The 17248-nt window shown below is 33.9% G+C and overlaps 1 protein-coding gene across 1 annotated transcript; it reads right to left on the reverse strand.

Moving 5' to 3' along the window:
- Positions 1 to 11305: 11305 nt before the first annotated feature.
- Oseg2 (intraflagellar transport protein Oseg2) lies at positions 11306 to 17154 on the reverse strand. The gene has a single exon (XM_067264472.1). It carries the CDS (start codon positions 16938 to 16940, stop codon positions 11691 to 11693), a length of 5250 nt encoding a protein of 1749 aa, XP_067120573.1. The 5' UTR covers positions 16941 to 17154; the 3' UTR covers positions 11306 to 11690.
- Positions 17155 to 17248: the final 94 nt, after the last annotated feature.

Here is a 17248-nt window from a genome sequence, read left to right on the forward strand (position 1 = left end):
GCGGAACGTATTAAATTACTTTAAAAAACGAAAAATGATTATATCATTTGATTTCATGATATTTTGTATATCTTAAAAATAATTAATTTTGTCCCGGGATTTCCCGGGATCCCGGGAAACAGTTCACTTTTATCCCGGAATCCCGGGACAAGCAAAAGACCGGGAAATGAGAAACCCTATTGGTGACCCATCTTTAAGTACCAGATTTGGAGATCCTGAAATTTTTGACGTTATTTACTAGAGACAATTTATCAATAAAATGTGATGTTTGTAATAATAATGTATGAAAGGTGTAGCAATAAACGTAATTTTTTGCAATCGTGTTTTCATTTACTGGGAGAAATTTTAAGGCAAACCTAGCGTGTTTCAGTTTTGCTACATCGCGCATATTTTTCGAATGGTAGCCAGCATTCTAATTTTTCGTGGCTACAAATGCTCTGTCGGCAAAACAATCCATTTTATAGTTGAATTTTACAATTGGGACTCTTAACTTTTGTCTTTAAAAACGCATGTTTTAAAATTGTAGATTTTGCCATCAGGATACTATCGATAGTATGGATGCCGCCATTTTTTTCTTTCACCGTCGTTCTTAAATGCCTACAAACAGCAGCGCACGCGTACATGCACATAATAAAGTTTAATCATAAAATCCACTTACGGGAGTATAATTATTATCAATAAGCAACAAGAATACTTTGATTATTTTAAAATAATTAACGCGAATACTAAAAACAAGTACACAGTATGGATAAACTGCTGTTATACGTCCGTGTTGATGTCACTATCAGCTTAGACAGAGTATAGTTTATTGACCATTAGGCCTGCCGATAAACTGTAATATTAAGAAAACTTCCTTAATTATCTTGAGGCGTATTATAAAAGTATATACAGTAAGACCCTGCTTAACGCGTGGAATGCGTTCCTAGATGACAGAGCGGTAAACGAAACAGCGTTAAACGGGGTCATCTTAACATGTAAATAAGGGGGATACGTGAATAAGAAAATTTATCAGTTTTTTTTTTTGTTTCATTTTGTAACATTTATCGTTAAATACTTTTTTATTACATTAATTATAGACTTATTTGTTGCTAATATCGAAATTTATTCATAAAACATTCATGAAAATAAAAAAAGTTCGAGTAAAGAAGTTATATTTGTGATGAGGAAGGTTCTTCCTCATTTGACATTTTTTGTTTCTTTGTGAAGAAGTCATCTAACGTTGTTTGCCTTTTCCTGTTTCGTTCAGCTAGTAGTTGTCGATAGCAAGACATCGCATCCATGACACTTCGTCTTGCCTTTGAACTTTTATCAAAATTGAAATCATTTTATATAAACTGATTCATAATTTCCGTTATAGTGGCTAAATTATTTTTAGAAAATCCGTTGAAAGTTCCTTTTATTCGTCATCTTCATGCACCTGTCGTTCTACTAATTCTTTTAGATCGTCGTTGAAAAAACTTTCTCCAGTTGTAACTTGCAATAATTCTTCAATATTCTGCGCATTTATATTATCCAACCCTGTTTCATTAGCTAGCTTGACAATTTCGTCGACATCAACAATGGATTCTCTTGTGTCAACATCCTTGCTTAGCTCCGGCCATACATTCTTCCATACTCCTTTCAAACATTTCTCGGTCACCTCATTCTAGGAAAGAAAGATTGATGTTGTCTACAGCATCCATGATATTCCAGTTTTTCCAAAAATGTCTAATGGATTGTTTATCTGCTCCATCTGTTTTATTAATTAGTTGTCGGAATGCCCGCCGCGGATAATAAGCTTTAAAATTTGATATTACGCCTTGATCCCAACACTGCGTGCGATCTCGGGGAATTTCAATACTACCACGTAATACCGAAACAGCGTTAAGCGGGGTCTTCCTGTATTCACTTTTACGAAGGCTATTTTTTAAATAAGGTCCGTTTTTTAATAAGAAAAATACTATAAATATCATTAAAATATATTTTTTCCGTATTCTACATACTTTTATCTACTTTTCTACATAATTTCCACTTTGTTTAAACATTTGTCATACCGCTCAACAATTTTTTGAATTCCGACTTCAAAGAAATCTGCCGCCTGTCAAGAAGCCCAATCCACGACTGCAGTTTTCACTTGTTCTTCGTCGTTGAAATGTTGACCACCAAGGAACTCTTTTAAGTATCGAAACAAGTGAAAACCACTGGGTGCAAGGTCTGGACTGTGTGGATGATCGTATCGAGTCAAAACGATAAAGCACTGTTTAATCTTTTTGTTTTGTGATCGTCAGAAAGCAGTCTTGGAACGCACCGAGAAAACAATTTTCGATAATTCAGTTTCTCCGAAACAATGGTATACAAAACTGATCTTGAAATCTGTGGAAATTCAATTGATAACGTTGAAATCGTAAATCGTCGGTCCTCTCGAATTTTGTTATCTACATCACGAATCAAATCTTCAGAAATCAGAGGTCGGCCAGGGCGTGGCTCATCATGCACATTAACTCGCCCATCCTTCAACATTCTTATCCATTTTCGAACTTTCACTCATAGCATTATCACCGTAAACTTCACAAATCTGACGGTGAATTTCCGCTGCTGCCAAGTTTCTTGCATTCAAGAATCGAATAACAGATCATATCTCACAGTCGGCGAGAGACTCAATTTTCTTAAACATTTTAAACTTCTACAGCTCGGCATACATACAGACGATATGGCTGCAAATGGCGTCAAAACGCGCGCCAAGCTTGCTCGGAGCAAGCTTGGCGCGCTCAAGCGCATGCATACTGCCGTGATTGCGCATTATTCTCACTTTCATTCACAAACGGACCTTATTTAAAAATAGCCCTCGTATTTATATAAGAGAATTTTCACAAAAATTGTAAGTTATTGCAGAGCTGGGCCTAAATGTATTTTCACCTGTGGGAGGATAAATTTCCTATGTATAGTTTTTTATTTATAATAAGCATTAAATTAAAATAAATAATGAGTTTGAGAGCAAAATATATTTATTAATTATTAAATAAAGAAGTTACAGAACACAGTAATAATATAACAGTAGTAGGACACAAAATTAAAATTTTACAAGTAAAATCACAGCAACCTTTACAAAAGAAAAACAAAATAGTTGTTACACGAGATGAATTAAAATGTTATACATTTGGCTTATTATTATTTTTTATTATTTTGCAATTTATTAATTTTAATTTTTCACCAATTGGGCCCCCTGTCTCATTGTTTAACTGAGGCAAGTGTCTCGTTTGCCTCACCCTTGACTCGGTTCTAATTTATTGTTGTAGATGATAAGATTGCTTAAATTAGATACACACTATCTACAAAACCGTGATCATGATTTCATAAATACCGAACAGCAAAAGAACCAAACTGAAACAAATCAATGAACAGATGGTAAAAATATTAAACCATGAGTGAACAGTAATGAATAAAAAATAAGACTGCTAATGATTTGTATCCATAGAATGTTCTAAAAACAGTTTAAAACGATTACTACAGCCTGCTATTACAAAAATCCCATAAATACTATAAAAATCTCTTCCGTTTGCTTTCAAAAATGCCACGAAACGGGAAAAATCCCTCGAGTTGTGAAACCTTAGAAACAAGATGGCGGAGTAGTTAATAGCGGCGTTCCGCGTCGCCGCTACTATGGGAGTGCGCTGCTGTTTGTAGGCATTTAAGAACGACGGTGAAAGAAAGAAAGATGGCGGCGCCCGCGCTATCGATAGTATGGTGACGGAGTAATCTATAATTCTAAAATATGAGCTTTTAAAGGCAAAAGAAGAATCCCAATTGTAAAATTTAACCATAAAATAGATTATTTATTGAAAGAGCATCCAAAATAGCCATGAAAAAATTAGAATGCCGGCTACCATTCGAAAAAAATTCGAAAAGACACTTACATCACCGCGTGCACTAACTTGCGCTTTCACAACTTCTAAATTTTCATTCATGAAACCATATAGTGGACTCCGGAACGAAACTATCTGAGCCATGGAGGACGCCATGTTGCTTTCCACGGTAAACTACTGCTACAAGCAGTGGCGTAGCGTGGGTGTCGGTACCTGGGTGTCAGCCGCCCGGGGCGGAAGAAAATTTCGCCGCCCCCTTATTTAGGTATCTCAATTTAAAAGACTAAAATATACAGTAATTCTAAAGAACTTTTCAGCAAGAACAATCATCATTATTGTGTATTGTACCGGTTCAAATTTTTACAAGATATTATTTATTGTGAAATTTTGCCGCCCCCTAAAAGTGCCGCCCGGGGCGGGCCGCCCCTGCCGCCCCCACTACGCTACGCCACTGGTGGTAACAACAACAATCCCACAGCATTGCAGTTTAGATCAGCATATAGGAAGTGTTTGTTAGTCAGTTTCTCCATCTCCAAAAGCTAATAGTCAATTGAACTACTGTCGCTTCTGTTTGGAGTGATGTCACTCCCAACAAGATTGGACTGCAATGGAATGGAACTGGGTTGTCTACAGCAATGAATCCAGATTCAGTTTGGGCACTGATAACGGCCATGTTCATGTGTGGAGGCCCTGTGGTCAACACCTCAATGTTGCCTACACTTTGGAGCAGAACCCTGCCCACAGCTGATGATGGTCTGAGTTGTTATCACATAGGAAGCCAGTTTAGTTCAGTGCCTGAAGCAGGTCTTGGTGAAGGCTGAAAATGTTTGGACGTTTAGTTTAAGTTCAATACCGGTAAAAAAGGTTTTGTTGGTGACAGTTCATTGCTGGTCAACTATAGTAGTGATCCAAGAAATCATGATGGCCCACCAGTATATTAGTGATTTCCTGCAGCCACATGTTGCCTTTCATGACAGGGCACCCAAGAGCCATTTTTCAACAGGACAATACTTGACTACACACAGCAATGGTGTTATAGGACTGCCTCTACCACATTGCCCTAGCTTGCTCAGTCCCGATTTGTCACCAATCAAACATGTCTGAGATCACCTGAGTTTGGCCGAACTAGAGGACTGCTTGCAGCAACTGTGCACTGAGATGCTGCAGGACACCATATGGCACCTGTATGCTTCCATGCTGGCCCATATCACATGGTGTATTCACACTAGAAGTGGCCCAACAGTACACTAGAACTCCATCACTAATTTGTTATATGTATATATATTTTTCTTTTTATTTTGTTTGTGTATCGGCCCTGCATTGGATCCCTACATTGTCGCGATATTTTTTTTTTTGAAAAACATTGTTTGTCGCGTGCCTCCGTCTTCAGCAACCACTCGCTGGTCTGGGGTTGGTTGTGATGAAACCACGTGACTGGTGAAAAGCCCCAGATAGTGGGGGTATAAAAGAGAGTGTATAACATGCACGAGCACCCTTTTTTTTCCTTGGGACTTCACTGTGGACAGAGTGGGGAGCATGCTAGCGGAAGGATACTAAAGTGAGGAAGCTCCGACAAAGGAGGTAAGCAAAGGAAGGGTTGAAAGTAGCTGGACTCAGGTTTTGGACAAATCTGTTTGCATCCACACAGAGATTCAACCCAGAGTGTAATAACTATTGCTGAGAGATAGAAAATAAAAGGAATAACCCATACGAGTGTGCAGTACGCCTGTTCCTGTTGTAAATTTTCTTGTTCGGATTGAACAATATTTAATGAATGTGTTGGTCCTTTCAGCATGTACTCATCATTGTTATATACTGTAAATATTACTATTAGGCTAAGCATTTCTTTATTTTAGTAATTAGTGTACTAGTGTTTTGATTATATACATATACAAAAAAAAAAAAAAAAAAAAAAAAAATACAATAAAGTTTAATTTTCCTTCCTGGAACCTGTATTCGAGTGATAATTCTTTGTATGACCCTTGTGTTTTCCTTACCAACGGTGAGTCCAATCTTTATCGAAACCATACTCACTACAAACCTCCTTTCATTTGTAGTTTATCCTGCAATAAATGATCCTTTTTTCGTTTTGTAATCACTTATATTACTGTTATACTCACACACACAATTTGTTCAATTTTGACAACTCCTCGGTGTGCTAATATTAATGGCAATGAGTATTTAACGGAATAAATTTAGTTTTAGTAAGTATGCCAAAAGAAGAGAAGCCAAGTTTTATTAATTTTAATTATTATGGTTTCGTCGAAATTTCTTATGTGAAATATTGATATTAGAATCAACCATTTAAATTTTTTTGTTTTATTATGAAAAATAATTTTTAAAACTTTCTAAATAAACATTAATTAGAAACTAATGTAAAATTTACTATAATTTTTCTGCAAGATGAGGATTCTATGTACTATAAATTGATCTAATATTGAGAATTAGACAGTGAAAGAATATTTCTGAATTGAATACTTAGCATATATAGTATGGCTACAAAAGTTTAGATATGTTAGTAAACAGTTATTGCATAGGGTTTCTCTCCTTTATTATCTGTACAAATTTTAACTTTCTCAATGTTCTTTTTGACCTCATGTTGACAGTTGGAAGCCTTTAATTAAAACAGGCTTTGATAATTAGTTACCGTATTTTACGGACTATAAGACGCTACAGACTATAAGACGCACCTTAATTTTTAAGCAATTTTTTTTTTTAAATACCTATAAGACACTACGGACTATATGACGCATCTGAATTTTGGAGGCAGTTTTTCGAAGAAAAAAGTGCGTCTTATAGTCCGTAAAATACGATATCTATAGATCTTTCATTGTTGAAAAGCAAAGTAGAAAAATTTTACAATAAATTGGATGATCTGCTAAGGGGATGCCCTTGGAGGGCTTTCAATAGGAAACTGGTCACTATTTCAATGTTATACACACGAAGAAAATCCAGAAAATGCCACATGGCCAGTTTCAACTACCATGGTGAGGTGCAAACTCACAACCAACTATCAGTTCTTGGTGATTTTATCCACTTGGCCTCTAGTGAGTCACATCACAAAATGACTTAAATGTCAAGTATAGTCTTTGAGATCTAATCATATTTATTCATTAATGTTCATCACAGTAAGACTGCATTTTATTATTTATTTTAATAGTGTCTTATGCTTACTGCATCTCTATATGCTGTACTTTACATCATTTTTTTTTTATCTCATAAAAAGACATTGTATCTCTGCATAAAAGTTCAATAAAAATTCATGTTTAATATATGTTTAACTTTTGTTGTCTTATTTTTCCACTTGAGTTTGCCTATAATTAAAATTAACAGAATATAAAAAATGTCATAGTTAATATTTATTAATAGCCACACATTTTTATAACTATGTACTATTTTAAAAAAATACACAACTAATTTTATTCAAAATTGAATTTTACTATTATGAGCATAAGCTACAAGAGGGTTGGCCAATTTGGAAAAATGAGAACAATTGTAACCAAAACTGTAGATAAAAATCAGCAGTGGCGTGCCGTCATTGGAAGCGATGGAAGCGCCGATTCCACCTTCCAATGACCTTCCCTTGTATTTTATAAAATATAAATTTTCATATTTTAACGTACAGCAATTAATTAAAATTAATTTTTTATTATAACTGCATTATGTATCTTTTACAAATTTCCATACTACATGTGAAAAAAACGATAAGATTGCTATTGTATATTCGAATAATTCAGTGGCGGAAGGAATGTCGAAACCGGGTCAGTTTCCAATCAGCCAGATTATATAGGCATTGACACATGCGGTTTACAGAGCACCAACCTCACCCGGTTTAGCTGGTAGAAGCGACACACGCGTACGGAGTCCAACTTTATAACCCGGACCGGTTCTGAGCTGTTAGCCGCCTGCCTGTCAACTTCCAAGCAGCCAGATTATAGGCATTGGCGCATGCGCTTTACAGAGCACCAACGTCACGGTTTAGCTGGTAGAAGCAACACACGCGTAAAGCGTCCAATTTTATATCCTGCACCGGTTGTGGGCTGTTAGCCGCCTGCCTGCTAGATATTCGGCCGCCCTCGCCCAATTATGTGAATCATGAGTAGACTAGATCAACGGCGGGCAACCCCAGGCCCGCGGGCCATCTACGGCTCGCGAAAAGTTTCTATCCGGCCCGCGAGATCTTTAATAGATTATTAAATTGGAAAAATAACTAATTAATAGTTATTTTTCCAATTCTTTGTAATTTTCGAAAACGATAAGAGAAATAAATGTAGTAATTAACTTTTTATTTATTTATTTCATATTTGCAGACTAAAAACATTACGAGTCACAAGAAGGCGTCAATTAACTACTACGGCCCGCGGAAAAAACGTAAAATTTATTCTGGCCCATGTTATAAAAAAAGGTTGCCCACCCTAGACTAGATTTATAACTTAACACAACTGATAGGAATTTACTTGCATGTTTTTATGATAGTTTTGTATAGTTGACAAGAGTTTTAAAAAAATCCATTAAATTATTTGATATATTTATTCTACGTTTATTCTGCTCTCCCATCTTATATTACTTACGGATTTCAATGTTAAACCGGTGATATTACGATTTAGTATGTCCCATCTGTAAGGGGATGCAGAAAAAAACGTGTACAATTCTAGTAGTGTTAAAAAATTAACTGTTACTTTGGCAGCATCATTTACAACCAAATTTAATGAATGAGACGTACAGTACAATGGTACAAAAAAGCTCTAGAATTTATTTTCTTTAAATTTACGATTTATGTATCGGTTGTCATAAAAATTTCTTTCCACTTCTTTCCCAAGACTACAGATATTCAAGTACAAAGTAACCGATTTCAACTTATTTCTATTTAAGTAGTAGTTAAATAATTAAGCAATAAGGGAATTAGAAACAAATAAAACCCTGATGAAAGAGCCAAAATTTTACTTAAACAGAAGCTTAACCGAACCAATCTCTTGCCGAGTACAGTGGGGTCTGATCTCGTCATAATATTAGATGTAATAAAGACAGAAATTTTTCCAGTTCAATGAGAGTGACCGAAAAGTTGTAAATTTTGGAAATTTCCGTGAACACTCGGTCCTAAAACGAATTAGTTAGAAAACGAACGACTGACAATCTGTTAAGTTTAACATATTTAAATTTTTACAGCTATGGTGAGAAACGTTTAAAATCTACAACCCTGTCGCGTCCTTTGATATATACTAGTGATGCGACAAAAGAGGCATTCGATATTGACCGGTATCGGCACCCTCGGGATTTGGCACGCACACACCTACCTGGACCGTCTCTGATTCCATTCATTAGCCACTCGTAGGGAGTTATTTCACTAACTTGTAAGTGGATTGTTTTAAGATTTAAAAAGTAAAGAATATTTTGTTATTTTTATGTACAGTACGTTTCTTCACAAAGTTATATTTAATTATAAGTTTCTTTAAAAGTATATTCATACAATTGAAGAATTTTTTTTACTAGGCATGTATATTCATCACACATTTTGTTTTACTAAGTAAGTTTTTTTTTATAATTTTAATTTTAGCCCTTATATCGTGGCTAGTGATTAAAAAATTTATTTTAAAAAGTTTTGGCTCGAGACCATATAATGAAAAAGAAAACATTATTAAAAGAGAAAGACCAATGCCTAAATTAAATATAAATATGTCAACAAAAAATTTCGACATTTTGACGATAAAATTTATGACGAATGACGATTCTTTCGTAAAATTGAAGCAATTTGGAAATCAAAGCGGAATAGAATTTAACATTGGTAGACAATATAAAATAAATATTAAAAATTATAACAAGATAATTACGATTAATAGATATACCGTATTTTACGGACTATAAGACGCATTTTTTTCTTCGAAAAATTGCCTCCAAAATTCAGGTGCGTCTTATAGTCCGTAGCATCTTATAGGTATTTAAAAAAAAAAAAAAAACAAAATGCTTAAAAATTAAAGTGCGTCTTATAGTCCGTAAAATACGGTATCTAAATTAATAGACGTTATATGTTTTTTCTCAAAGCAAGAATTGGCATTTAGGGGCCATAGGGAATTTATTGAATCTAATAACGGAGGCAATTATATTGAACTTTCTTATTTATTAAGTACGTCAGATAATCTATTAAAAATACATTTAAAGAAGTATACGGTTTTTACTGGCTTACCGAACAAACGAATACGAACGGGCCCTGATGCGCAATTAATTGATTGCCCGTGTAAGTCAGCTTCTTACAGAAACACAGCTTCCCTATCATCAAATGTCACAGCACGCCACTGAAAATCAGTCCTCTCAGTTCTCACAACTATGCTTATATCAATGATCATTCAGATAAGTCAATATGTTAACGTGCAACCCAAACACCTTGATCATGCTCATGCTATACATTCATAGCTGTTAGACCAGTGATTTTCAACTGATGTGCCGTGAAAATTTTTGAAGATTATTAAATAAATTATTTTTGAAAAAAGTCCAAAGGCTTAATAATTAAAAATTAATGTTCATAATGTAGTAAAAATATATATTCATTTGCAAAATTATATGTGCACAACACCAGGCTATTTTATTTAAAATGAAATTTTCTTTAAATCAAAAATGTACAGTACCTGTAATTGTCCATATTTAGTTCAAATTATTTTAACTTAGAAATAGTGATACATCAGGCAGGTTTCTAAAGGCAATTATCATGCCACTTTTAAATGCAAATTAAGACTTAATTGCTCTTCTTATGTAAATAATAAGTTTAATTTAAATAACTATTGTTGTAACCTACTGCTGTTTTATTTAATTCACAAAAAAAATTAGGATGAGTGGCAAGTAATATGACAATAAATGTTTACAAACACAACTTTAAATCATGTGATTTATTCAATAGAAATTTTATAGGTTCAAGTGTACTGTGAGATAAAAGACTGTGTTAGACTAACAAATAATGCCACAGTCAATCATTATTGCTACTTAACAAGTTAGAATAATGAATCATGGAATATGTTTATATCCAGTTATCCTTCTGTGTGTTTTCAGCCATTGTTATTGGATAATTGCATTGTATTGGCACAGTTTCTAAATTATAATGAGTTTGACGAATTTTAACCATGACCATTTTAGGTGAGAAAAAACATACTGGAAAATTGGAAATACAGTATTAGCCACTGTTAATAGCCTCAGTGCAACTAAAGTATAACTATATAAAAATTTTTGCAATAAAACTTTTTGATGTAAATTTTCAATTATATATATTTTGTAACTTTTATTTTTAAATAATTTCATAAATTCTTATGTTTTAGATTTCTGAGCAATTTAGATTAGAATGTGTGGTGTTCATGTTCTTTGAAGAATCTGTCTGTAAATAATGTTTGCATATTCTTTATCTGCTGTCATGTTTACATGTATAAAGTATTTTATTTTCTACATGCAAGATATAAGTACATAAAGCATTCAATTAGACATTTACTTGTAATTACATCTTTATTAAGCATGTTATGTTTACATTCTATATCACATATGAATTTAAACATTATAATTCAATAAGTTATTTGTGCATGTGTTGTAACAGTATGATTCTTTGTAATCAAATAGAAAAACACAAGTTAAATATCATCTATATATAAACATTGACTTTTTAAAACATACAAATTAAAAATAATATCAATTCACTAACAGTGTAAAATTCTTATGATAAAAAGCAGCATTGTTCTTATTATTGACAATACAATTTACTTTATATAATCTGTTATAAAATATGGACATTGATTTAATTCAATTGCTATTTCAATAAGTTTCTATTTAAATAATTTAAATATCTTTGAATTGTGATAACTGCACTAATATAATTTACTGAAATGAATAACCCATACTTGGTGCTCCTCCACACCATAATGTGATAAATTTCAGTACATCTTGACACTCTGCACTGTGAGACATTTTAGCTGCCATCAAGAATTTATTCCAATCCTCTTTATTAGCAGCTTTACCTGGTTTACGAAATTCTAATTTATTTCTGAGGACAGGATACCCAGTTATAACACATGGTGGTGAGGCATTGCCCGTATTTGCAGCAATTAATGATGCCTCATATGTCATCCTTTCATCTAATGGTAAAACCTGTTCAACTCTCTGATCCATGGAAATGGCTAAAACCCATTCCTTTACTTCCTCATGTTCACTTTCATTAAGATACATATTTTCAGGTAGAGGAATTTCAAAAGGTATATCTGTGTCTCGAAAATCTGAATGATCTAAGGAATTTAAGTTACCCTCCTCAATGGCTTCACATATATCAAGATAATGATTCCAAAATATAAATGTCATACTTTCCCAATTCATTGTTTTAGCAGATAGTCCAGCTTCATAGAATGCTTTATCAGCAGGAATTATATCAATGTGACGTAATAAAGAAATTGACAGTTTAGCTGCTTGTTTATCTAATGATGTTTGACCTAAACAAGCGGAACGTACAGCATAATAATGAGCTATTAACAATAATACCTCAAATTCTGATTTTTCTGGACCATCTAGTTTTTCAATATTTTGATACAAATCAAATATTACATCCCTCAGATCAGCCCAAGTTCGATAAGACTCGGCATTATTTAAATTTTTTGTCAGTAGAATATCGGAAACAATTCTTCTGTATATATTATAATTTTGAGAAAATGCCGGTGTTCCAAATCTAGCATACAACTGAAGAGCATGCACTGCATTATCTTCACGAATTAACTGAGTTGCATATTGAGCTACGTATTTATGAAGTACTTTCGTTCCCTGTTGTTCTGCCATTTCTAAACATTTTGACCACTGATTCTGTTCAGCATACATATCCAAAGCAGCAACAACATCAATACTTGCTAGCTGATCAGTTTTTCCTTGGGTTCTTAAAAATGCTTTGTAATGATCATCTACATATTCTTCAAGTCTAGGTTCAAGTTCTTTAGCCACCTTTTTAGCTTTACTCCATTCCTCTCCAGCCATAAATACATCTATTGCTTCTTTTATTTTATCTATTCGTAAATACATTTCAGCTGCAACACCAAACCTTTTAATTTCAATTAATCGAGGACTAACTTGTTGCACAACTTGTTCAGCATGATGGACATCTAAAAATTTAAAAGCAATTTCTGCTGCTTTGGTCCAACATTTTTCAAGCAGATCATTATTAGATGTGTGGCTTGGAGATACTCTCAGGTAACATTCCACTGCTTTATGGTATTGTCCCATTTGTTCCCATTCTTGAGCTTGAGAAAGCAGCGATTCAACATCTTTTGTACTGCTAGAAGACATTTCCTGTTCGTACTCTTCTTGCAATTGTGGTAATCTATTTGGGATGTAATCTTTACAAACTCTAAGTGCATCACTCCATAAACCAGCATCTCTATATAATTTCACAGCCATTTCAGCTCTCTGTGCTCGTAACAAAAGAGATTCTGCTCTCTGACGATCACCAGCTTCGAAAGCACAACGAGCTTGGCCTACAAGAACTTCTGCTACAGAATCTTTATGATGAGCTTCAGCTACTCTTTGAGCACTATCCCAATCTTGATTATGCACGTACATAAGAACAGCTTCTTTTGGTTTTCCAGCCTTTATGAATTCAACTTCTGCTTCTCTAAACTTTCCTTCATCTTCTAAAAACATTGCATATCTTAAGTGAATATCAGGCAACTTATGTTTCATGGCAGTGCGAGCTAAGTCAAAAGCAAATTCAAAAGCACAATTTTCACTAGCATATTCAATTGCACTTTCTAATAAGCCAAATTTAGTTAATAATTTTACAGCTGAATCTCCTCCAAGAGTCTTTGCCCATAAATAAGCAACTTGTTTAGCAGCAATATTACCACCATGATTTTTAGCAATCCTATATGCTTCTTCCCACATTTCAATATTCCGATACATATTTACTGCTGCTTTCCAATCATTTGCTGAAATGTAATGTTGTTCTGCTTGTCTGTAATTGCCTTCTCCTTCAAGTTCTTTAGCAAGATGAAGATGAGCATCAATCAACAAATCTGGATGATACTGTTTTACAAGCCGCATCATTTGATCATATTGCCTAATTTTCTTATACATAGTTATAGCTAAATCAGGTTTATTAACAGCTATGTACAATTTTTCTGCTTCTCGATATTTTAATTGTTCTTCTAAGCTTTGAGCCTGAGATACATACATACGAGTTACTTCATCAGGTTTAAGGAATTGACTAGCAAGCTTATGTGCTCTTTCCCACTTTCCAGCATTGTTATACATTTCTACTGCTTCTTTAGTCATTCCTCCTTCAACAAAGAAATGTTCTGCCAACTCATACTCCCCAGCTGATGAATAATGTTGGCCTAATTTTTGATAATATTTTGTTACTGTTCCAGGATCATCAATTACTTCTATTATTTGAACAGCTTTTTTCCATTGACGTGCAGAAACAGCAGCATCAAGTGCTTTCACTGTTTTTCCTGCTTCTATGTAATGATTAATAGCTGCTTCCAGCTGCTTGATTCCTACTAAATAATTACCCCATTCTTCTTCTAAATGAACAACTTCTTCTGGAAATGCAAGTCTAGAAAGTTCAACAGCTTGACTATAAGATTTCCCCATTCGATAACATTCTAAGGCTTTTGGATAATTATTTACTTTTTCATATAAATTTCCAGCATGTTCAAAAAATTCTCCTTTCATTAGAGCTGATGCAATTTTCTGTACTAGCTGTTCATTATCAGCTAAACTTGGGACAGATGTAACAAGTCGAGAGGCTTTAGCTGGCATTCCAGCTTTCAAATATAAATCAATTGCTCCTTGATAGTCACCACTTTTTTCTTTCATTTCACCTGCTTTTTCTTCTTGACCAGTATCTCTGAGCCATTGATAATAGTTTCTGTAAAGATTTTCTAATTCAGGATGATTCCTAGCTTCAGCTAATTCTACTGCTTCACTCCACTTATGTAACTGTTTATACATTTCCATTGCTTCTGTAATATTATTTTGTTCTAAGAAAATTCCTTCTGCCAATTTGTAATGTTTATCTAAAATGGCCATTTTAGCTCTCACTTTATAGAAGTCATATCCATCTCCATCCATAAGTTTTGAAGCATCATCTGCAAGCTTTATTGTTTCTCTTAAATATCTTGCTTTTGATATATCACCAACTGCAGCAAAGCAACATTCAGCAATTGGCAATGCTTTATTCATTAAAGCTAAATTTCCAAGAGTTCTCCACATTGCTTCTGTTTCTTCTGATAAAGGTAATGTTTCAAGATAAGACATGGCTCTGTTCAGATCTCCATCATCAATAGCAGTACCAAATTCAATCAATCCTTCATCCAAAGTATATGTCACAGTTGTAACACCTTCATTAACTATAACATCTGTTCTTCCCTCTGCTCTTTCTAAATCAATTACTTCTCCTTTGATAGAAAACATTGTCACTCTTTCTGGAGTATCAATGTTGTACCACACACATAAATTACTTCTGTTTTGAGCAATAACTACGTCACTTCCAGGAACCCACTGAACAAATGTACAATAATTTAACATAGCAATTTTTTCTTGACTTTCAATATCAAGTAAATTTAATCGTTGTCGCTTATCTCGAAATAAAAGCTTTCGACCTGTTTCATTTAATTCTAACCAGTCAATTTTAGAATCATGACTTATCTGAGCCAATGTAACTCCAGTCATGAGATCCACTACAGATACAGTCTTTAAATCAATAAGATAAGCCAACTTTTTATTATCACCTCTTCCCTTTTGTTGTCTTTCATTTAGACGAACACTAATTAAATGTGGATTCATGAATTCTGCTCGTACCGATCCTAATATTTCATTATTACCATACTCAATTAATGACAACTCTCCTGCATTAAAAATCATGCAAACATTTTCATTATCAAAATAAAATTTTTCATTTCCACCCATACCTTGCCAAGGAACTTCGCTCAATTTGTTATTTAACATATCACCAACAATTAGAGTAGCTGTGGTATGGGCAACAATGTAGTTATCTTTACCTAATATTTTAATATTTACAATTTCATATGCATAATTAGATTTAAGTGAAATTTGCATTTTTGAACTGAGACTTTTTACAATAGCTTGACTTGGCCCAACATATGTAATTTCAAATTTATTATTATATATAGTTTTCTTTAAACTACAGTCAAAAAGTTCTACAGTTCCACATAATGTTCCAGCAACCAGTTTGGATCCATCACGCTTCCAAGCAAGTGTAGATATTGTGTACAAATATTTAATTTCTTTAGGACGAGCTTCTTCCCACATATTTTTTCCAGGACTCCAATTGAATATTCTAAGTCTATCATAACTTCCAATAACAGCAGACTGTCCACTCGGACTACAAGCAGCCACAGTGAACTCATGTTCCGTATCATCACGGCTGTAATCAAACTGTTGTCCAATTTTACCATCTCTTGTATAAGCTACAATTCTTTTATCACAACCGGCTATTATAATTGACTGAACAGTCCATGTCAAAGCATATGGCGAGCATGTATGAGTCAATATTTTGCCCTGAATATCACCAATTCCCTCATCGTCAAAATAATATCTCACTACAGATCCATCAGCATGACCCGAGAGAATTCCTTTTCCAGAAATGTTAGTGGTTAATGACACAACATACGAATCCGTTCCATAAAGTGTAGATGATTTATTGGTTTTTATATTTGCCACTCGTACTTTTCCATTAGCTAATCCGTAAACAATCGGACCTTCGGAGGACCAAGTCAGGCATGTAACGGCACTCTGTTGTATGAATTTATTACAAATAACTTTCTTTTCACCCCAGTCTTCACCAATTTTATACACATAAATAATATTATCAGTTTGTCCTACTGCAATTTTTGTAGAATCTGGAGAGAATGCTAAAGCTTTCACCATATAACTCTTCTTTCCATATTTTGAATCTATAGGCTTCGTAGAAAATTTATCTCTTCGCTCGCCATGTTCATCGAATAACAGAATCACCCTTTCGGCCGTACAAATTGCCAGTTTCGTATTATTCGGAGCCCAGGCCATTGCCATAATCTTTGATGCTCCACTTTGAGCTGGTAAAAGTGTCTTTAGGTATTTCAAATGCATATTTATATGTATAGAAATAAATTAATAAAAACGTAAAAATCAAGGGCTTTGAAGAGAAAATAAAAAGTATTCACATTTTTTACAGAATTCAACGTCCTTTTTAAAATCCTATGTTTTCATGTTAAGTACTTCATCACAACTTTCAGTTCGAAGCAGACAAACTTCGTTCAAAATATTATCATCACAAACATGCGCGTGACCAAAACAACATGGCGACCGGTTGCTAAGCAACAGTTAAAAATACTTAAATCTCTAAATAATTTATTACAATTAGAAAAAAGACGAATTATTTCGTGAAATTTAATACA

Source organism: Centruroides vittatus, unplaced genomic scaffold (assembly GCF_030686945.1).
Source record: "Centruroides vittatus isolate TY-2023 unplaced genomic scaffold, ASM3068694v2 contig_19, whole genome shotgun sequence".
NCBI classification, from domain to species: domain Eukaryota; kingdom Metazoa; phylum Arthropoda; class Arachnida; order Scorpiones; family Buthidae; genus Centruroides; species Centruroides vittatus.